Here is a 23,881-nt window from a genome sequence, read left to right as displayed (position 1 = left end):
TAAAGGGGAGGGGGAAAAAAAAAAGTGCTTTTTTATAATTTCCCAGTTCATGGTGTATAAATTATGCCACCCTCCTCCACCTACATTTCCCAAAATTGTTCGAAAACAGAATCAGTATTTTAGAACAGTTCTGCTGCAGGTACAATCACCAACCAATAGTGCTAAAATCTTTATTAAGGGGATACATACTGCATGGGAATCCTTTCAATTCCTACCTATTGAAATTCCACTGGAAAGGGTGGAGCTCTCGGCCTGCCCCCGGGATGGGACATGAGGCTCCATGACACTGTCATCCAGGAGGTGCCGTGGTCCTGCGTTGGGGAATGTTGCACTTTTAAATTCAGCCGTGTTCATTTTGTGTATGAAACTGGAAAGGAGCAAGGACAGAATTGTTACAGCATTACCTGTGATACGTTTCAGGAGCTGTTTAACACCCTGAAGGATTGCAGGCAGTGTGTTCCTCATGCCAAACTCAATCGTGGCCGAGTCACAAGCAATTGTGCACAAACTACAGGAATTGCTGGTTTTAAAAGTTCAACATACTCATGCAACAAAGAGAAACTCAGGAGAACATTAAAAATTACTTTCAATATCCTAAGGCATTTTTGTCTTCTTATAACACATAATTGAACTGTAGGACTGCATTCTAGCTCATTAAAGGTAAGCTTACACATTAGAAGTTATTCATTACTGGATAGCTACAATCTGGCATTTTGAAAAGATCACAAGGTAAGTGATGACATAATGATCAAGATACTAATTAGAAGTACACCTGAATGATAAAAGGTGTAGACTTTAGTGCAGCCATTCCTACACAAAGTTATATGAAAGTCTACAAAGGAGGTCTCTCCACAAAAATACCAATAAAGCAGTTATTTCACTTTGAATTTGAAAGAATTACACTGGCATCGATTTGCTAAAAGTGATAGTTTTGTCATTCAAAGAGAGCCATTTTGGTTAACTCATTGACTAGTCTTATCATCATAACTTCAGTCTTTCTATTTTGACCAATTCTCTTGGATTGGGATACCACCATTACAGTTCTGAGCTTGCTCCCTGGCCACAAGTTGGTCTGTAAGCGAAGTACTGTGTACAAATCATGCAAAAGCACGGCTTTTGTAAGGAAACATGACACAATCACAAAGTTTAAGATGATTTTCAGATTAAAGAAGATGCTGACTTGTATCCCAGACTGTGGCATTTCCTGTGTCCGTGGGGTATCAGGTTCCGAGGAGAAGGGGGGGTTGGGGGCAGCAAAGCTCCTTCAGCTGCAACATTTTTCCGTCCACTTTGTGGAGATGCTCCGACTTCAGAGCCTGGGAAGGAAAAAGACATCACTCCTGAGTCACTTCAGAATTACTGTCAGGGTTGCTACTCAGAAAATCAGGGAAAAGTCGCACAAAACTTCCTAAACGCAATTTATAAGGGATAGCCTGCAATAAAACTCATTGATATACTGATAATTAAACCCCCTGAAATTTAGAGCATTTGCACAGGATTAAAATCAAACACCCTTAGTTCAAACAGACCATCCAGTTACAAATATTTTTTTAATCCTAAAGGTTGCTGCATTTGCTCCACTGGTAAATCCCACTGATTCTACATTTTCAGACTCCTGCCTTCAACCACTTTTGGCATTGACCAAGAAGAATGTCCACTTTTGGAAGCATATCGTACCATGAAAAGTTTAGATGAAGGCCCTTCTGTCTAGACACAACAAAGAATGAATATTTAATAGCTCTTCACCCCAAGTGACACTAACAAGTTAGTGCCACAATACATACAAGAACCTAAAAAAATGACTCAATTCCTTCTTTACAGATCACCTTTAGACTTTTTATTACAAATATACAGTGTTTAAACTTCACACTTCTTTATTAGCCTCAGGCAAATATTTTCCACGTTCACAACTCAAAAATAATGCACAGGACAACCTCAGGTCTTCTCACATTTGTTAAGCATTTACCTACTAAATCTTCTCTGGAAGCAGCAGAGTGGGGGGTGCTGGTCCCTGGTTCTATCTTTAATGAAAGTCTGCATTAAAGAAACATTAAAAATTACTTTATCAGGAAATCAAAACATAAGCTTGTGAAGAAGTATTTTTTAAATTTACAGTTGAAAGCTGTCTGCTTCTATAATTGCAAGAAATACTATGAAGTTAATATCAACTGTGCAGAGTTATCTTTAGCACACACCATTTCCAAACTTTATTGGTTCATACAGAGCAGGCCAGGTTTACAACACCACCAGGACCTCCATGGCCCAGGGACCTCTGGCAGATACATAAACTCAGTGATGATACTGCTACTCCAGCATAAAACCTGGGAAGAATAAAAAAAACATACAATTGCTCCCCCCACCTTGACTAAAATATTTATTCCCGGCATACTCTGTATTTTAAATTTTTCTGTAAAGTCTACTGTGCCAAGCCAAGTCTTTGGTCTTTACTGGTCCAAAAGCCAAGATCCTTTTGTGTCTTGGAAAACACATTATCAACTTGGTTTCATCCATAACTCAAGCTTTTTTCTGTAACAGGCACTGTTTAATGCCATTTCCAAGAGTCCCACAAAGAAGGCAGACTCCAGGGGCAGAGAACTCCAGGAAGATCAAGAGTATCTTGTCCACACAGTTTCCAGAATTAAAAATCTTTGAAATTAGCAAGGTTGAAAAAGTATCTACTGCATTGTGGGTAGAAAAAAGTTGAAGTTTGACAGCTCCTCTCCCTCCTATTCCCAACAGTTTAGTAATGAATAATTACAATTTTATAACTTAATTTTTTTAGATAAAATTCTTTAATTTTTTTAAATAAAATCCACCTATTCAAGTCACAATGGCTGGTTTCTAACTTCAGCCTCTTTGCTGACAGACATCTTAGGGGATAAAAAAAATAAAACAGTCACTTATAGTAAGAACAGTTCTTCAAAATACACTCCTTGACCATAAAAAACATTCAGTCTGGAGACATACGTGGGTGGAAAAGCCGTGCTCCTGACTCACGTGCCATTGCCTCCATTCATTGCCCTGCCACCAAAACGTGGATTGTACAGGATAAAGAGACTGTAGCTCCTTCAGCAATAAAATTCCCACTGGTAGTGAGTCCTACCTAGCGAAGGTGGAGGAAGGTGGAGCGTGGAATGCAGGAAAACAACATCACTAAGAAGCAGAGAGGGTGGGAATGGGTGGGGAACCTCCTCCAGAAGATCAGCCAATGAACAAAAACCTCCTTCATAGGCAGCACATTTGCTTTAGGGTGTTTCCTCTCCTCAGGGCTAGTTCCTGTCTTTTGCCACAGATTTCCCTCCCTCAGTTTTACTGGATGCCAAATCTCTTATTGCAGTAATCTTTTAATTAGAGAGGTAGAAACCTCAGGTGGGAGGCTGGGAGGAACAGGCAGAGACAGAGATGGACAGAAATCAAGTGCTTACAAGGTACTCACACTGTATAACCTAATCAAAGAGCAAAATATAAAATGTAAGACATGCAAGTGAAAGCCTTAAGTCACCCTCAGTAAACATGTGGGACTGGATGCCCAGATGGCTTTGTTCAGATGAAGAATGACAGTAACCCATCTCTAATTATGGAAATCCATCTTATTGACTGCACAGTGTTACAGGTGAGCCAGGTGTACAAAGTCTTTATCAGACTTTTGAAAACAAGGGCTTGGTACATTCTGGCATAGAAAAGGAAGGAGATAAGCCATGCAGCATGTGGAAAAGTGTCTTGGAGCACAGGATCCTTCTGGAACCTCAACCACTTGCAACTGGTTCATCTGAGGTGCATAATCATGGAATCACAGCATGGTTTGGGTTGGAAGGGACCTTAAATCTCATCTCATTCCAACCCCTGCCATGGGCAGGGACACCCATACAATATAATACAATCCCCTGATACAAGTGCAATCTTACAAGTGACAGGCTTTGTGTTATAGAAGTTATTTTGTTATGAATTACAGTCAGTTGTAGCATTTTGTACTTACTTGTAATTGTCATCTTCTACAAACTTCTGTAGTTCTTCTATGTACTGCACTGAGTTTAGATATTTTTGGACATGAGGCAACATAGGAATATCTGGCGAACAGATGACATTTATTATTACTACACCACTCATTGGTAAGCAATTTTCCAGAAACTAAACAGATTCAGATCTCCTGACTTTTTCTGTGAGATGAAGGTACAAACTACAGCCTCTGGTGATACTGAAATTTAGAACTCCATAGCAAATCTCATGTGCTGAGCTGACACTCCCCACATCCACAAACCCCAGAGCTGCTTATCAGAGCACATGTAAGGGAAAAGAAAGACAACTTCCCAGGCCAAACTGAAGGCCCACACCTGGAATGTGGAGGGCTCTGTCTGAGGACTCCTTCGCAGCCCATATTCTCTTGATATTGAGCTTTCAGGGAAGCCACAATTCTGTGCTAATTCACATTCCACCATTGCAAACACAGCCTTACGACTTTGCTAGAATATGAAGGGGACTGTGAGGGAGACCTTTGAAGAAAAAATAAATGATCTGATCCATGAACAGAACTATAAATGTCCAAAAGACAAGCTGGACGTATTTTATTACCTCCAGTAAAAGTACTACTCCAAAAGCAATCCTATTTTTAAAATTCATGGTCATAAAATTATGAAGCACATGGTTACAAGCTTATAACATACCAGTAAAACTACTGTTTTAAATAGGATGTACTCCACGTTTATCATCAGGAAATATGTCCTGCAAAAACGTGTGTGATGTAAGAAAAGGGCAATTTTCTTCTGTCTCAAACAGCAATACCAAAATAAACCCTGACTTTTGGTGTGAGAGGATGAGGGAGGGTGTTCATGGCATTCAGATGAGCTGGGCCTTACTTCAGTTGCTTTACAGCAAACAAATATTGAAGTTTTTAAAGTTCTTCTCTTTAATACTGCAGTGTTTCCACAATAGCTTACCATATTCACACGACTGCTGCAAATCTGAGATAATTCGGAGAATGTTGTTCATTAAGTTTGTTCTTTGCTCACTCTCCAGAATGCTCGCTGTGGATGGGTAGGCAGAGTCAATATATGTCAAGTCTGACAGATAAATACCTGAAATAAGATCAGAATGAAAAGTTTCTTTACTTAAGTGTCTCACACTTAGCAGAAAAAAACTCACCAACGGTGTCGTGAAGAATTTCTGCTTTTGTTGACTGATATGCTTGCAGGTCTTTAATAATGTCATTATTTCTAAATCTAAAAGTAATTACCAGGGCATGAACAACTACTCACAAACCCCATCTTCACCACAGCACCAATGAACAATTCCCTTGACAAATATGAAGCACCCTGAACACACAATGCTAAAACACCTGATCAAAATTACTAATTGTTTAGGAAGTTTACGACTTCTTTCCTCCAATTCAGCAATTTAAAAAATACTAGAAGGAAAAATTGTATCTATAACCCTTCAAGCTGAATAAAAACTCGGACTCAACTTGCAGCAACGTGGGAAAAGTTAACTAGGGAAAAAGAGCACTCAGATTGAGATGTGGAATGAATCCAACAGCCTTATAGATAAGACATTTTAAGTCTTCTACCTGCCTTTTCCCCCTGCACTATTTGTAATCTTACTACTCTTTCAATCCCCTGATCATATACAGATGAAAATCCTCCTCCTTACACACTAACGCTGTAGATAAAACACTTTTATTTCTAAATGCAACTCCATTTCTTGAACTTCACCCAAAGACTGATCATTCTGCCTCAACTAAATGAATCACATCCTGATCAACCCTGCTATTAAGAGGAACTGCTCTTCATCCCCTGCATCTTCCACAAGATACCCAAACTAAAAAAATACACAAATAATATTATTTAAAAAAACCAATTTCTGTTAAAGGGAAGTTTTAAAATTATATTTTGCTTCACCTCTCAGCCTTGTATAACCAAAATCATAACAAGGAGTTTGGCTTTACAGGTGGAAGACTATTAATGCAACCTCACAAGAACAGCAGTTGTGTTTGTATAGCACCTAACCAGTACAGTCCTCAAATGTGAGCTGGGAAACTCTGGGCATCCCTCCAAAATCAACACGCACACACGCGTGTGCGCACACACAGAAACAAATTAAAATACTTGTGGTTGAAAGGTGATATATAAAAAAGTGAATAAAAAGGTATTACACATGACCTGATAAACTACTAAATCTCTCAATTTTCTATTCTGCTGGAAAGAGTTTATTAAAAAATAGAAAGGATAATCAGAACCATCAGGCAGCCCCCTTTAATTGCCATGATACAGTGTGTAAGCTGTCCCGAACCTAACTGTACTAAGCTATGTCCAAACGAGCCTTAAAAATCCCAAACCTGCTCAGTCTTCCACAGAAAGAAGTAAATCATGCTTATTAACTATAATTAAGGAAATTCCCTGTAACAGGCACCTGCACTATTATGCAGGATTTTATAAACCACTGTATTTGTAGGATTATCTCTCTGAATGACTTGCTCAATTAAGCACAGAATTTTTCTTTTAGCTAAGTCAACAACTCTCCTGCGGAGAGCAGCTCTCTGAAGCTACTGGATGCATTGCTATGAAATCTAAAATAATTCTGAAGGCACACGAGGGTAATTCTCTTTCAGATGTAACTGGTACAGCCTTTGTGAAGAAGCTGAAAGGATCAATGGCAGCAAACAGAACGTACTCAAGTGCTGGCTGAGCACGGACAGAACCCAGCCCAGACTCTGCTTTCCTCAAGGAGCGTAATCTCTGTGGCTTTTGCTACTTCTAACACTGGTCAGATGTTATCGAACATTCTGATACCTACCCAAAACCATCACACACACACACACACACACCGAGTTTTAACATTTTCCACATGTATCGGAGGCTTCATGCCTTTAACAACCGGAGCTGTTTCTTATTAAGTGAACGTCAAGAATTGAACGCGACATTCTGTCGAACATTCTTCTAGACTACAAATGCTTCATTTTTCCTGTTGTATCCAGCCAGGCTGCCCCTTTTATTCCCAGCAACACAAATCAAGTTTTATCAGCCTGAAAGAATCTTTCTTCTAAATGAAGCCCAGTACTGTAATAACTTGAAAGGCATCTTTAGGCAGCGTAGTAAAAATGTTTGATTTGTAATTGCCTGCTGAACTCTTGCACAGTCCGTTGCCATATGGTACCTCCCTTCTACTGGCAAACAATCTTTCCTTGTTCCTGACTTCTCAACCTCCCTACCCCCTCCTTTTCTGGAGGGCATGGATAGGAAATCCGAAGGAGGAGTTTCTCCTGCTCTCCGAGTGCTCGCGGTGACATCATAGGTGGGCCGAACGGCTGAGCCGAGCGTGTGTTTGTTTAAAAAAAACACTGTCCAAAAGTGATGTATATGGAATCTGGGTCAGCTGGAGCTGGTTAGAGCACTTCTGCTCTATTCTGTGAGAATAAAACACTGCAGTTTCAAAAAACCATTTCTTTCTCTCTTCTGGAATAACGCACACCGGAGCATTACTATTTTTTCCCCTTTTTTAAATGATCAGTTAGTTTGGTTATCGTATGGAGAAACCCAATTCCTCAGTACAGCTTGGATCTAACAGAGAAAGACAAAAGCAGTTTTCAGCTCCAACTGCAGATTAACAATCCACAGCATCGGGTAATACAGGAAGAAAAAGCAACTTGGCCTCTGGATTTTCCATCTCCCACAGAAGCAAAACCAGCTGGAAGACTTTTTTTCTTGGTAAGTTTTAAAGTTATTCTTACTTGCAAGTTTCATTTTGAGCTGTTTGTGAATGCTACATACATCTCCCTCAACACACAATTGTGAAGAAACAAATCCTTCTCAGCCTGAGAAAAAATTGACAACTGACATTAAAACTCATTTTTGTGGCATTTGGTAGACTTTGGAAACTTGGAAAGCATTAGAAAGGACTCTGCATAAGAGCAGAGACTAACTCGTTCCAGTTGTAAGGGTGAACTAGTTTCAGTTGTTTAGCTGTATTGTTATCTACAGTTACAGAAAATTAGCACTCCCAGAGTCTTTGCTAAGCATGTAATTTGGGTACTGTGAACATACTAACGTGAAATTCCGATCCTACCAGAAAGCAAAAGCCAAAACCCCTATCGATTTCAGGGAAGCTGGATTTCACCCAACACCAGAGCATAGACCTAGCATTACTAGAACTAGAAAATGGATACCTCAATAAAACCACTGTGAAAAGTCCCAAGCAAATCAATGCACATCTGTAAGCAGCAATCATTGTGTACCGTTTCAAGTACATTTTTATTTATGGTACTTCTGAGGAGTGGAAGTTGCCCGAGTTGTGGAGCCAACCAAGAAAACAGTCATACAGTGATTCAGAACATAATCAAGTTTGTAGCACAAGCAATTGTGCAGCTGAAAATCCAAAGACATTGCTGCCACAGGCACTAATCCCTTCTTTCAACAATTTCTGGGAAGTGAATTGTACTTCAATTGAACTGCAGTTTGTTTCTAAATAAAGATCCATTTTGTAAACATGAAATGCAGTGTACAAGGCAAAACTATATTAAGTGGAAAATTGAGGGGTTTGTTACAGCTGTTTGGGGAGAGGGAGGGGGAAGGACACTGCTGCAAGTCAATGATTAAAACAAGGAAGTTGTTTACAAACAAAAGACAAAAGTACAGATAAAGTCAAAAAAAGACTTGCTAATATGTAATTTTCTACTTTTTTTTCCTTTCTTCATGCTGACTTGAAAATTAAAATACAGTAAATAATCCAGAACAATGGAAATTAAAATTTAAGTTATGTATTTGTATGAACAAACTCAGAGATGTCTGACACAGTAAGAGAGAACGAAGGGGTTGATGCTAAAAGGGTTAGCAAAGTATTACAGAAAGCAAACTTAATTAAGATTTGGTAGCTATGGGAGGAAAAAAGTCTGAAGCAGTCTTGACAAACAAGAAAGATGGATCCTTTCCAGGTTTTTGAGCCCTTTTCCTTACTATCCTTTTGTGCTTATTTACATATGAAGGAGAACAATGCAAACAACACCACCACCACAACCCCCATTTGAGGGACATGGTGTGCTCTGGACACCAGGCTCTGTTCATTCATCATCAGCCAAGGCTCTGATTTACACTGCTTAGAACAATTCCTAAATCTCCCACAAATGAAAACAGCTGAGTCAATAATTTTAAAGCAATAAACTGGCTGTGTGCAAGGTTTTAACTCTCTCCCCTTTGCTGCCTTCCAACTCTGGAGTTCAAATTTTAAAATGTTTATTTTAAAACAAATAATGCAATACTAATATTTCGCTGCTGCCAAAAGCATGATCTGAAGTATGGAGGAAAAATATACTATTTAAAGTTTTAAAGGAATTTGAACCTTTAAACTTTTGGCAGTAACCACATCTATCAGGTCTTAATTACTGTAATATTGAGCTTTGTTTTTTGTAATCTGCCCTGTTGGTTTGGTCCTTAACATTTATACACCAATGAATGAAGTAAAATTTCCTATAGCAAACATAGCTAGATGCTTCATATCTTCAGTATCTGTTTTAAAGAGAATTCTGGAGCCCCCAAATCACACATTTCCAAAGACAAAACGCACCATTTCGTTGTACCTGCCTGTTCAAACAGTGCAAACACACACAGTGGCCGCCAACATATGTAAAGGAACCCTCACATTAAAAAAAGCTTGACCAAAAGATCTGGAAATGTTATGAAATTGTGCTGTGCTTCCAGAATAACTACTATGACAAGATTTACAAACCTCTTTGGCAGAGAATTTCTAGGAATTCATCATTTTTAAAAGTGACACGTTTTCAATGACTACTTCAAAAGCCCTTGATGACTTTTCGATTGCCTTTCCTAAATGGAGTCAGATTCATATTCATCTTCAAGAGGTCGAGTTCTGTGACTCAATACATCACGTCTGTGACGAACAAAACCCAAGAACATATTATTCCTGGATCCCAGTCAATACAATTCAAAGTAATCCTGTTATTTCAGCAGAGGCAGAGGGACTTGCCGGAAAAGCACTTGTTTATACAGGGAAAAGTAACTTACTTAAATACAGAAATATACTGAAAATCCATGTGAATGTTTCTCCTATAATAAGATTGTTTTCCCCACATCACTGGTCCTTCTAATGTTATGGGCCCAGTTCTAAGCCAAAAAAATCCACAGAAATCCTCACTTATCCTGTGTAGACATAGGGGAACATAGCTGGGTTTATTGATTTCAGCTGCTTAGGCAAAGCTCAAAAGAAAATGAAGCATGTATAACATCAATAACTGGTCTCAGAGGATCTTTAGTCTCAGTATTATAAATTTACTTTCTCAAAGAAACTTGTTTCTCTTCCTGTTACATATAGCAGGGCATCACTGGTATTTATCACTTGATCATATTCTTTTAATAATTATTCTGAATAAAGCTAAGTACTGATACAGCATTTTCCATACAAAGGGAATCCTATATTCACATTTACCTGCGACACCTTTGTTACATTCACCCATCACACCCTACACTGCCTTCATCAGCTCGGGAAGAATAGACTCCAATTTGTGTTGTGGGTTTCCAAATTCTACATCCTGCTGAACCTGAGTCACAGCAGTATAACACAGAATGAATAGTTTGTTGTACAGAAAGCTGAAGAATGCCAAATATATACCAACTTCCACACACCTTCATCCCTGCAACTCTGTCTTTGAGATAAAATATTTGGGGGGATAACACAGTCTGTGTTACAGTAGTAAAAAATAGCAGTTACTGGCTTGTTTTGCTCTTTTAAATTAGAATTTTTGTTCCTTTAAGCACTTTTAAAAGTAATAAGTCCAAGACTAATTTTGAAAACAAGTTGAGTTTTTTTTGCATGGGGATCAGTCTGGAAAAAGAAAGAAACAAGAAGAAAAGAAATGGCATTAAATGTAAAATGGTATTGAAACTCTGTCCATCGCTCTGAGTGTTTCTGACAGGCTGATGAAGAAGTCTGTGTTGCTATGAATAATGACACATTTTCCCCTGCAGAAGCCATAAAACACCCATGTGTCAGAACAGACATAATGCAACTTCTACAGAAACCTGAGCCCCAAAACGGGTGGCGCAGAAACATGACAGAACCAACTGAAGCGACAGCTTATTCCAATTTAAAAACATGACAGTTAATAAGGAGTTAAATAACGTATTTTAAAGCAATAGTATCTGCAATCACAAATTCCTTCACCTAATTTCCAAGGTCTGCAACCAGGTATTCCAGCAGCCCCACTCAATAGAAGCAACTCCAGACTTACAGGGGGGGGTTGGAGACTGTGGTTCTCTGTGATCCGATCCCTGAGCCTCAGCTGTCTCCTAACAGTTCTGCCACCACCTAAACATCTAAACCTGGGAATCTGGGACAGAATGTATCTGATTCAAAAACCCTAACACTATTTCCCAACTCTAATTTTAATTTGTCACTTAGGTCTTACATATTAAGGCTATCATCCTGTGATACTTTGGATAAACAGCTCCTATTTTTTTAAGCTGCTTGCCCAGAACATCAGGAAATTTCTGAAACAGTATTTTCATTTCCTTCTAAGCTGATTAAAACTCCAGGTAAATATCTTGCTCAGAACCTATTCTTGTATAACAAGTTAGGCACTAAGCTGCTTAAACATGACAAGCAACATTTTAAGACATTTAATTTTTTTCAACATCAAAATTTCCAGGGGGGCATACACATTCCCTACCAGGTAGATTCTTGGAAGGAACTCATCCCTGCTTATCTGAATGTCTCAGTTTACTGCAAGACATTTGAATCATTTGAAATTCTAGAGCATAATCTTATGCAGCTGCTGCATTTGGCTATGCTGTACTAGACCCTGTAATTCATTTAATGGTCTGACAGCACATATATAGACACAGAACTTGTAACTTTAACACATAAGGGTAAAAGTTCAAAATGAACACAGTTAATATTAAAAGAAATGCAGAAAGCAGACTGCAGCAGAATACATGGTCAGAACGTGGGCTGTGTTGCAAAGTGTTTGGTTTTGAAAGATTCGTTTAAGTTTTAATGTATTTCAGGGGAAAAAATGTGCTGCTGTGGGGAAAATCCCCAGCCATTCATTATTTCAGTAACTCTGTAGGGTATTTAAAAGCTACCAAGAACTAAAGTGCTATTCACTTTCTTGGACTATGAAGTAGCTATTATATACTGTGAAAATAGTAAAATACTGGGCTTGTGCTATGGCTTCATCCCCAACCAGATGCCATGAAGTCACTCTCCCTCAATCTGCAAACCCTGAACATAAAAGTATTGAAAAATATTTTAGGAGATGTGAAGAGTTTTTAAGCTTCAGACAATTAATTCAGCTCATCCTTGTCAGCTTAGAAACCACACACAGAGCAGTTCCCCACGTGTTTCCCATGATTCATGTGAACATTTAACCTAATGAACTTCCAAATCTGAGCACTGTTCAAGTGAAATTACCAAAGAAAAACACACAACCAGCTCTAGAGAAAAGTGATACTTTTTCCTATCTTTTTTTTTCTTTAAACAGAACACTTTCAGCAGAGAAATATCAACAATAATTTTAAGTTCTGTTTTTGAAAAAAAAAACCAAAACATTTACTAGTAGACACCAACATACCTATTACTACAAACTAAGAGAAATAACTGTTTTGAAATAAACTTCCTCAAATTTATGTGCTCCCTCCATTCATGCAGGGTAAAAAAGGATTTTCAGTATGTGTTAAGTGCAAGTGTTTTCTCCCCCTCCCAGAAGCAGAGCTTGCAATACAACCTTCAGCCAAACAAAAAGTTAATTTTTAGGCAACACTGGCACATTTAATCAAGATTCCTAGATCCAACTCCATGTGCAGCATGGTTGGAAGCTTGTAACCACTTTTAGTGAAGCCAAAAAAAAAAAGACTTGACAGGTTTACTGAGGTTGAGCAGACACCATTTGTAGCAATAATATTAAGGCCAGTAACAGAACTGGGAGAAGTGACCTGATCCAAAAGTCACCTCATGGTTTGTAAATGTGAATGTGAAGGAAGCAGCACAGCTCTGCTTCTCCTTCAGGGCCATGCCTCAGGATTGCCAAATGCACTTAACTCCAACTTAGCAGCAACAGCATGATAATTAACTTTCCCTGCTCTTACTGTATTTCTCCCTGTAATTATCCAAAGGCCACTGTACAAGGGCTTGTAGAAGTAGCCTGGCAAGGAAAGCCAGATCAACAGCTGAGATAAGAACAGTGATCTGCTTCACAAAGCAAACAAAACATAAAAAAGAGGGCTTTTCCCCCTTATTTAAGTGTTACCTTTGTTTATCATCTCAAATGTTTAAAGCTAAAAACATGCCTCAAAAAAATTCCCAGATTTTTATAATTTTAAGTCTTTACACAAAGTTAAGACAAATTAATTATTTTCCTTTAAAGATGAATGAAACACTCCAGTATGGTATTTATAGTGGTAACACACCTGATATTTCACTATTATTTGGATACAAATCTTCTCAAAAATACAAAAATAGTGTGACAACAATTTGAAATGTGTATCTCAAGGCAACTAGATAGGGACACACATCCAGACCAGTGTCCCAAGCTTTTCTTACAAATGTAAAGTTACTCGAATACGTAATTCTCAATGGGTAAGACAACTACCTTAAGCTAATCTCCTGCCTAACACCAGTGTCCAAAAATAGTGTTAAAGATATATTTTTCAATATATCTATATATACTACACCTGTGTATATATAAATTCAAAAAAATGGGTTTATATATAAATAGGTATTTATATAGTAATTAGCAAATTATACATCTATATGTATATGTATATAAAGCTAAGAGAGGACCAGAAACGTTTATATAATCCAAATTCTAACATTTATAGAAATAATTTTTTCTCTCTGCTTCCCTTCCATGAAGGTATTCTGCAAGCACTGGATGTTCTATAACCTTGTGCAGTGAGCACAGATCTGAGCAGTCCCATCGACACTGAAAGTGTAACACAGAATCTGAGCAGAACATTGTTGCTGAAAATTTATCTGTTGCAACAACTTCTCTACTAAATCCTGCATCTAAATTTCAGTGTTTGCTGCTCAAACCAGAAAGCTGATCTTTGACAGTAATCTAATGGAATCTAACTCCAAGTAAGGGATTCCAAAGGCTTGGCTCCACACCACGGCAAACTCACCAGTTCAGGTAGTTTAACAGTCAAGGAACCTTAGTTCTGCCTCTAATTTATGACTTTATCTTTTATCTGTTCAACAGCCTCCCGACGGTCACCACGCTCGTGTTAAAATGAAGATATTCAAGTGGACTTTGGGTGTCCTGCTGTTCCTGCTGTTGTCTATCGGGCGCTGCACGGAACAATCCACGCCGAGCAAGACGCCCCAACGGAGACACCCTCGTTCAGCAGAGGGTGGAGAGGAAGGGAAGAAATGTGGTTACACCTTCTTGGTCCCAGAACAAAAAATCACGGGGCCAATTTGCGTGAACACCAACGGCCCGGCCGCCGGGAACAGGAAGGACGAAGTCACCAGGATGGACATCGAGAACCTGAAGGATGTGCTGTCCAAGCAAAAGCGGGAGATTGACATTTTGCAGTTGGTGGTGGACGTGGATGGAAACATTGTGAACGAAGTCAAATTACTGAGGAAAGAAAGTCGGAACATGAACTCCCGGGTCACCCAACTGTACATGCAACTCTTGCACGAGATAATCCGGAAGCGTGACAACTCACTCGAGCTTTCCCAACTGGAAAACAAAGTCCTGAACGTCACAACAGAAATGCTGAGGATGGCAACGAAATACAAGGAGCTTGAAGTAAAATACGCAGCACTGACTGATCTGGTAAACAACCAGTCTGTGACTATCTCACTGCTGGAAGAGCAGTGCCTGAGAATCTTCTCTCGACAGGACACCCACGGGTCCCCACCCCTCGTCCAAGTGGTGCCACAGCACATTCCCAACAGCCAGCCCTACACTCCAGTCCTTCTGGGAGGTAATGAGATACAGAGAGACCCGGGATACCCCAGAGATGTAAGGCCACCACCTGATCCAGCCACTTCTCCTACCAAGAGTCCTTTCAGAGTGCCACCACTGGCTCTGATTAATGAGGGTAAGTTCCTGTCGCTGTCTGTCTGAGATCTCTCCATTTCGGAGTGAAACTGTCCCCACTGCAAACACAGAACCAAGAACTGAAAGTACCTGGTACAGCTTGCCCTTGCTCCTGATTTTCTCTCCCCCTGCCACCTCCCAGGGAAGGCTTGAGTTTGTCAACCAACCTATTTCTGCATAAGATGAATTTGTTGAAACGGCTGATACTCAGAATTTCAGTCTGAACAATTTACACCGTTAAGTCACAAAATATTGGGGGTTTTCTCTCTCCAGCTGGGTTTGAGTTACAGGAATGAAAATTCAGTATTAGTATAAACTTTCTACTATTTACCTGTTTCTTTTATGATGCCTGTCAGCCACATCTTACAGCAGCAGGCAAGGGCAAATAAGAGAAACTAATTCATCTTAAACAAAAGAAGTGATTTTAAGCAGTTCTTCTTTATTCTTACATATACACATTTGCCAGAAGCTAATCCTGCTGGAAGACTTTTCATCCTTCTATTCTGACCTGCTTTAAAATGAACATCCAAATCCACCATCGCAGTTGTGCAGTAAGTCTCTAAGTGTTTGGTTGAAATATTCAAGAGTGATAAGTTTGAAAGGATAACTGAATCAAGGCTGGATCCAATTAGATGCACTCAGCTTTGAAAATTTAAAATCAGTAACTACATTCCCAGTAATTAGATGGCAGTAGGGGATGGTAAGTTAAACTAATACTATAAATATTATGAACATATATTCAGGAGACTGTATCACATCTTCACATATTGCATTCTTCGGGTCAGTAGATAAATTCATTTATCACTAGAAATCAAAATTAGTGACAAGATAATTAACTACTTCTGAGCTGCCCTGAAATCACGTTTCTCACTTTATTAAAATATTGACAGAATTGTGATTTTTTAAAAAATCCAAGGATTCAGAAAAACAAGTTCTCAGACATCCATTCAAGTGCTTACTCTTGGCTTCTGTCAGCACAGCAAAAGGGTTTGGTATGGGGTTTTTGGGTTTAGGTTGTTTTGTTGGTTTTTTTTCTTTCAAATTGCCTTTAGTCACAGTTCAAAGTTAACTTGGTTCCTAAGATGAAGCCAAATATTTGTGACTGTTCTGCAGCATTACAACCAACCAGTTGCTGATGTAAAGAACAACTATTTTTATTCAAGGCCTGCAGAAAATTCAGGCATGAGCCCAACTAAAATGCCAGATGTCACAGGAATTTCAGTTGCACATCATGGCACAAAGGAAACAGCTCTTACCGAAGCATCACGTTGACGTCTGGTCAGACAGCAGAAGTATAATTCTAAAAACACACAACTTCCTGCTTCCCAGCAAACCCTCACTTTAAAGTTTGGTTCTAAATGCATCTTCTTCTCCCTCAATACGTGCCTGCTGCACATACAACATGAGGAGTATTATCCCCTAAATTATCTACCCTGCTTTTCACTAACCCCTTAACCCTTAAAAGTTCAGAGTTTGAAGCCGTTCTTGCAGGGGAACACAAAGAAATCTTAGGACACTTATTTTAACATTCTTCAACTTCCTTTAATACTGTTTTCTTGAGTTGGAAGTTTAAGTGCTTCTTGCAGTGCCTTGAGAAAAGGAGGATTGAGAATTGCTACAGCTGGTCAATCATCAAACCCCCAATTCCAACACAACGCCCAGTTATTATCTCTGACTTTTAAACTTAAGGTAAGCAGATTTAACAGTGCACAGAATGAAAACTATGTCATAGAAAAGCCACCTTTACAGTTAAAAGATAATGACTATTTATAATGTATAAAGATGTCAAAAAAGACCAGTGAAAACCAAAGAGTCCAATTAAAAATAGGTCTGTTAAAGGCTTATGTCAGAATAAAAACCTGGACAAACAAGTAGGTACAACTTCATCAGATACAGGAGGTGAAAGCTCCTTAAAAATACTTGCACACAACATAAATTTACAGAAGGGTCAATGCACATCTTAATATTGTGGGTAGAAAGTAAAACTCAAAATACATGGGGAACAGAAGGATGAGGGTTCTATTTTTGGATAGTTTGGGTAATTCGCACAAATACTGCTCTAAAATTTGAGGAAGGATAACTTTACTGTGAATTACGGTTGTCACAATTACCTTAAGTTTAATAATAACAATCAGTGGCCCCAAAATTTATTGCCACCATTGTTGCAAAAAGTAGCTTCAAGTTAACCCAGTACTTGAAAATTACACATCCTCCCCCCCCTCAAAACCCTACTAATACCTCTCAGTTAACAATATAATTTAATATATTAATAGTCCAGTTTTATTTTGAACTTTTCCTCTACTACTGTCCCCCCAAATCCTCTATATGAAGTTTACACAAGCACAGCTTCTATATCATCTGCTCAAGATAACATTTGGCCTCTTAAAATTATTACGCCACCAAGTTATTAAGCTTTCAACCTAAAATATTTAATCCCTTTCCTTCTCTACCACATTTAATTTACCACAGAATATCATCTGCACTAAATCATACATCTAAACCACAATTTTAGAAGTGAAATATTTAACAGCTCATCTTCTCAGAGTACTTCTGCCTTAGAACTGTCTCAGCAACTTAGTGTACACAGACTGTTACAAAAGAGTAGATGTGCATGAGATACTTATTCCTTACATAGATAATCTATAAAATCTGTAAGAATTTAAGCAGAAAATCATGCTTTTTTCATTAGTCAGAGCCTCCACTCACACCAGCACTGTGGAGAATCTTCCACTGTCTCACAAATGTCAGCATTTCCACTGAACTAGATCAGTTCTTACAGCACGAACTTGAAATAGTTAACAAAGAATTTACTTCTCCGAAAAAGGTTCAAGGCTACACACCAAAAATTATGGGATATGCTGGATTTCCTAACACTAACAGCAAAAGTCTGACACCCCTACCAAAACCTTAACTCATGATAAGCACACAGACAAACCTGAGCAGCAAAGCAGACAAGTTGCATCCTGTTTCCGTAATGCCAGCTGCATTTTAGAAGTGATTCAAGAGCATTATATAAACAGACTGGTACAATTCTGTCTGCCTTAAAAACAATCCAAACATCTGCTTAGGTCTCTCATGGAAAAATGGGTCCTCAATTCCTCTTCCGGTAGAAATCACGTTAGATAATATCCAGCAGATCTAATCGAGCTCCTCTGACCGTTCAATTAACATTACAAAAAATTAAGACTTGGCTGTTTACACTTTTTCTAAAGCAATAATTGTTTTACGATAACACTTTTGGAACAACATCCCTGTTCAGCTATAGAGCACCCAAAATTTAAACAGTTCAAGGAATGGAAGTGAGACCCAGCTTAACCCACAGAATTATCTATCCTGTGGACAAACTCTGCAATTTTCACAATCTACGTGGAAATTTTAATAATTGTGAACGAGAGAAAAAGCATTCATATACCACAGTTACAGGATTTCTTTCCTGAACTCCCATTCCTCCACTGGAAGAATGGGAAAACCACCACAAATCCTGACAGTGCAGCAGAACTTGCAATGATGGCTCAATGTCTGCGACATCCCTGCTAGTTCTGTCATGGCCAGAAGCTCCAAGTTCTCTTCATTAGATGCATAAGCTTTATATACTCTAATTAATATGAAATGCTTTAAGGATTTTTTTGTTAATCATATACTTGTCAAACTGGCAACTACTACCTGAAAATGTAAGAGAAGTGCAATTTTCAACTTGCTTTTGTCACACAACCTTAATCTGCAGTGAAGGTCAATCTCCCTCAACCTCTACTTTTGATTAAAGAATAACCTCAACAACTGTCTTCTATGCTGCTTTGCACATGAGCTGCTTCTGTGACTGATGAGTTCTCTCTGAACTTCCACGGATGTTTGAGAAAATGAGCCTTCCAGGAGGAGAGGAAAGCTGTAGGTTATTTATTTTCAGACATACTGAGTTTTCAAACATATTTAGGGCACCCATCACTAACCAGTCATTAGAACACACTTTGCTTTTCATTAGTAAATAACCAGTCTCTCTAAACCAACTGAAGCCATGATAGACAAACAAATTCTTTTCTAAAAAGCAGAAAATAAAAATATTACCAAAAAATGAAAGGCAAAGTTTTCAGAGATATGCAAACTGCATCCTTCTTACACAATGACCAGATGCCCTTCTCTAAGTAGTATTTGTAAAACCACTATTCACATGGACTAAAATAAAGCTTTCAAGCAGCACTGACAACAGGAACAGCATTTTTGTAGAGCCACAGCCCTAAAAACAAGTTTATGAGCCCTTTTAGCTCCTCAGAAATCCTTCTCCATTGCTTATTTCTTCATCAGTACCCACCTACGTGTATCACACCTGGATGACACAGGAAACTTAAAGAGATTTCTATCCACAGTTGACAGCCCCATCCAAAACACTGGGTAGATACATAAAGGCAAAAAATTGTGCAGCGTAAGAACTCTGACTAAATTCCATGTCTGTAGGCTCTGGAAGTAAATATTTCTTACAGCAGCTCTCAAACTACTTATGTATTCAGAGGTTTGGTTGGGTATCCTGAGTTTGTTTTGTTTTTAACTTCCAACAGTTTCAAATTGATGCATCAGGATAATGAAGTAAATTGATGTCTACCTTTTGTGAAAAAGAAGAAAATAATTAATAAAAATCATAATGGACCTCAATATCAAGAGCTAGAGTATAAATCTTGGACACAGTAGACAAAAACTTAGGTGTTGGTAAACAAAGTCTATTATTTGTTTAGCAAAATGAAGTTTTGGTTCAAAAATACACAGAAAGGATAGTGACATGTTTATTTATATATACACAATTAATCTCAGACAGTAACTTTTTGCACTGTTTTCCATGGTAACTTTACACCTGAATTGAATTACTGACTTTCCATTACAAAATATTCCTGAACAATGGGCACTGCACAGCCAAGCTTGAATGCTTACAGTATTTCTTATCCAAAAGGTCCATTCAAAGACTGCCAACAAGCCAAGGAAGCTGGACATTCCAACAGTGGGATTTACATGATCAAACCTGAAAACAGCAACGAGCCAATGCAACTGTGGTGTGAGAACAGCCTGGACCCTGGAGGATGGGCAGTTATTCAGAAGAGGACAGATGGATCTGTCAACTTTTTCAGGAACTGGGACAGTTACAAGGTAAATTACAGAATGCAGAAAATCAGTGGGTGAAGAAGGATAACTGGAAAAGAGTGGCCACCCCTCAGAGGCAAACATATTTCACAGGGAAGGTTCTATTTTCCCTCAAGGCATAGTTAACTTTGTGTGAACCAGCTTGTCTGAAATAGCCTCTATTTGTGATGCACAACACAACTGGGAGACACATGTTGTTCTAGACAGTGACTGGGAAGCCATTTATTACAAAGCTCTAACTAAACACATGACTTTTATTAACACACTGAGAACTACAACAAGTACTTGTAAAGCTTAATTGTCTCCCTTATGAATAGGCAAACTCAGCCAGTGGAATTATTCATTTAAACACATTATAAGATTTGCAACATCAGGGCCTCAACTTAAAAACAGTCCTAACAATGAACTGAAGGAAATAATCTCCACTTGTAAATTTAGGTTAGAAATCTGAAGATGTCAGGCTGGTGAAGGGAAACACATTCCTGTGTGTTACTGTGATATTATGCACTAACAGGCAGAATGCCCAGGGTGAGAAATGGATGCTGCTTTGGAGTAATTACATGCTGAACAGGAAATTTGAAAATCCATTTGGTTGGTTTTTTAAATAATAATAATGTGCTGACTTCACACATACAGGACACAGTTTTCCCCTATGCTGCTGTGCTCATTTGAAGTGGATTTGCAATTGCCACCTGCATTGTATCTGTAGAGAGAACTGAGCCACGTTCAACTCCATCAGTAATTTAAAAATAGTATCATGTATACAAAGGAATTGACAAAAAATCAGCATACGGATTTTTGCTTCTTGAACTTGATGGTTCAAATATTAATTATTAAATCAATAATGAATACATAAATTCTTCAATACATCGATCAATCAATAATCATTAAATCAATAGTTATTCAAAGTCCTTACTTCTCAGAACAGTATGTGGTTGGTTTGGGAGCTGTTAAATGTTATAAAATGTAATCGGGGAGTTATGGAGTGCCTCATAAAGTAACCATAAACATTTTGATTACAATGCAACACCAAACATTAGCAAACTTGGGCAGAGGAGAGAGCAGATAGGAAATATCACTTCACATCTACTGTGCTGGCAGTCTGTGATTTGCAAAAAAAGATGCCTTTATATTTCATTTCTGATAAATCCAGTAAAGAGCCCAGATGAATTGTGTGATTAAATTCACAGTAAAACCCAACACTAGTTGAAATACAAAGGCAACAAAAAGTTATTTGCCTTGAACAACGACACGGCTGATCCATAAATCAGCCTTTTTCAACCTGGAAATATATCCCTAAAATTCCATTATTCATCCATTCTTACAGATTTCCTTAGTTTTGTCAAGAAATATATTGTTTCAGTTTCCCTGTTCTCACTCCCTTTACCTTAAAAAGAAGAGGACAGCCCAGAACACAGAAATTTTGCTCCCTTTACTGATGCTGGCAGCGATTCTGGCAGCATCTCGTGCAGCTTAGCGGTCCAAGTGCAGCAAAATAAGGCACTTAAGTGCATGTGTTGAACAGTCATCCAGAAGCTTAAAGGCTTTCAGTGCCCAAATTCCAATGGTTTATAACACTCCTGCTGCTGAGTGTTTTGACAAACAAGAAAAACTAAGCCAACATCCCCCTTCTGATCTTCTCTCATACAGAAAGGATTTGGAAACATTGATGGAGAGTACTGGCTGGGACTGGAAAACATCTACATGCTCAGCAATCAGGATAATTACAGACTATTGATTGAGTTGGAGGACTGGAGCAACAAGAAGGTCTATGCCGAGTACAGCAGCTTCCGCCTGGAGCCCGAGAGCGAGTTCTACAGGCTGCGCCTGGGAACGTACCAAGGGAACGCCGGCGATTCCATGATCTGGCACAACGGGAAGCAATTCACCACACTGGACAGAGACAGGGACATGTATTCAGGTAAGGAAACCGGTGTGGGTGGGAAAAGCGAGGAATGTGCATTCCATTAGTTATATCAGCTTTTAAAATGCAATATAGCACCCAAAACCGGCACATAAATTCTGACAGAGCAACTCTATTGAAAGATGCTTCAAACCCAGGATGACACAAATCACGTTGGCAGTGCTCCCTTCAAGCCCCTGCACCAGTCAGAAATTCAAATTCTATTACCCTCACTGAGAACACACTTCAGCAACTCTGTTTAGCTCAAGGACATCTCATCACTTCCATGTGACTGCACAGTCAGAATCCCTGCCCAGGTGATCTCCAAGTAGTGCTGCTCCCACTACAATAATCACCAGGAACTAAAGCCTCTGGACACCATGAAAGGAACTGCAAGTGTGCAGAGGCTCAGTTACATACCAATACTTGAGAAAGTGGCAGATCATTGGTTTTGTCCTCCTTAAAGGACACTTTTTTGCTGCTTTCCTCCAGCTTTCCCCTTAGCAGTAAAGGAAAGGTTGGGGACTGCAATACTTCAACTGCTTTTCCTCAGCTGTCAGTAACCATAAAGCTGGACAAATCCTGCAAACTCTTTGACAAGCCTGTAACAGTAAAAACACAAGTTACAAGCAAGTCTTTGTGGAGATGTGGCCCCGTGTGCTGCTTGGGGCTGTATCAGCTCACATGGCTTCCCTTAAAGTATTTCTAAACAGCACATAACCCGAGTTCCTGGGATGTTAGCTCATGGAGAAGCAGTGCTGGTAGCCTGAGAAGAGTTATCTCCTTCATTTTCAGCTGTCACATTAAACACAGCGTCAATAATCCCCCCCTCTACCAACGGCTGCTGCTACAACAGAGTTTATAATTCAAGTAGGAGCAGCAACCGAAGTGACCACAACAGGCTGTGAAGTACTTCCAAGTGCCCTCTGAGAATAAGCCACAAAACAAAAAACATTCAGCAATCTCCGTTTCTGCCCTTCAGAGCCGAAGTTCACCCGTTTCCCTCTGTTCCACAGGAAACTGTGCCCACTTCCACAAAGGCGGCTGGTGGTACAACGCGTGTGCCCACTCCAACCTCAACGGGGTGTGGTACAGGGGAGGTCACTACAGGAGCAAGTACCAGGATGGAATATTTTGGGCTGAGTACCGGGGAGGCTCCTACTCCTTGAAAGCAGTTCAGATGATGATCAGGCCTATAGACTGAGGAGGAAAATCCCGCAGCGCTCGAGGGATCCCGTATAAACTTCCCAGTGCTTGAGTTCCAGAAAAAATAAAGTATTACTTTTTTAATCATTATTTTGCACAATCTGCCCCTGCAAAAAGCAGGTCTACAGTTTTCCTGTCTTCTTTTCCCTGTCGTGTTCCCCTCTCCTTTTTCAGACCCCTTCTCTACTGTGACAGACGGTGGGATTTTTTAAACACACGTTCACAAAAGCAGATGTTTGTGCTTGCAAAGCATATTTATCCTTTGTTCAAGACCAACATACTTTACATAAACAGTCATTAAAGCTGGTAAAAAAGTCCAGATTTTACGACAAGATATAAGCTTTTCCACTTCAGAAAGCTTATGCTCTTTCAGGTTAGCTCAACTCTTACATGTAAATATGTGAAATGACACTGTCTTGCTTTAATGTGAAAATTGATTAGTTATTTAACAATTTATTTAAAAATGTGGATATTGCTTTCAATGAAAAATCTGACTTCACATTACTGTTTGATATTTACTCTGAGAAGCTACACAAAAAGTTGGAGACATTTTAGCTTTGCCAGCAGAGAGAGATTTTTGCAACAAATAATTATTTCAAAAT

At 39.0% G+C, this 23,881-nt stretch overlaps 2 protein-coding genes across 6 annotated transcripts in view; one reads left to right on the top strand and one right to left on the bottom strand.

The window, feature by feature from the left end:
• RALGPS2 (Ral GEF with PH domain and SH3 binding motif 2) overlaps positions 1–23,881 on the bottom strand; it is a 107,301-nt gene that overhangs the window by 29,679 nt on the left and 53,741 nt on the right. For all 5 annotated transcript variants that reach the window (XM_064664175.1, XM_064664171.1, XM_064664173.1 and 2 more), the window contains exons 9-13: positions 4,935–5,072; positions 3,977–4,067; positions 1,967–2,034; positions 1,181–1,316; positions 216–367 (exon numbers count right to left, since the gene is read on the bottom strand). In XM_064664175.1, coding sequence (XP_064520245.1) covers positions 216–367; positions 1,181–1,316; positions 1,967–2,034; positions 3,977–4,067; positions 4,935–5,072 — 585 coding nt within the window. The remainder of the gene's footprint in view (positions 1–215; positions 368–1,180; positions 1,317–1,966; positions 2,035–3,976; positions 4,068–4,934; positions 5,073–23,881) is intronic.
• ANGPTL1 (angiopoietin like 1) lies at positions 7,277–23,369 on the top strand. Its single transcript, XM_064664177.1, has 5 exons — positions 7,277–7,697; positions 14,198–15,047; positions 19,983–20,176; positions 21,821–22,091; positions 23,090–23,369. Exons 2-5 carry the CDS (start codon positions 14,228–14,230, stop codon positions 23,275–23,277), a joined length of 1,473 nt encoding a protein of 490 aa, XP_064520247.1. The 5' UTR covers positions 7,277–7,697; positions 14,198–14,227; the 3' UTR covers positions 23,278–23,369.

The sequence above is a fragment of the Pseudopipra pipra genome, chromosome 9, assembly GCF_036250125.1.
Source record: "Pseudopipra pipra isolate bDixPip1 chromosome 9, bDixPip1.hap1, whole genome shotgun sequence".
NCBI lineage: Eukaryota > Metazoa > Chordata > Aves > Passeriformes > Pipridae > Pseudopipra > Pseudopipra pipra.
The sequence above is the reverse complement of the archived record's forward strand: the minus strand, read 5'-3'. Positions and strand labels throughout refer to the sequence as shown.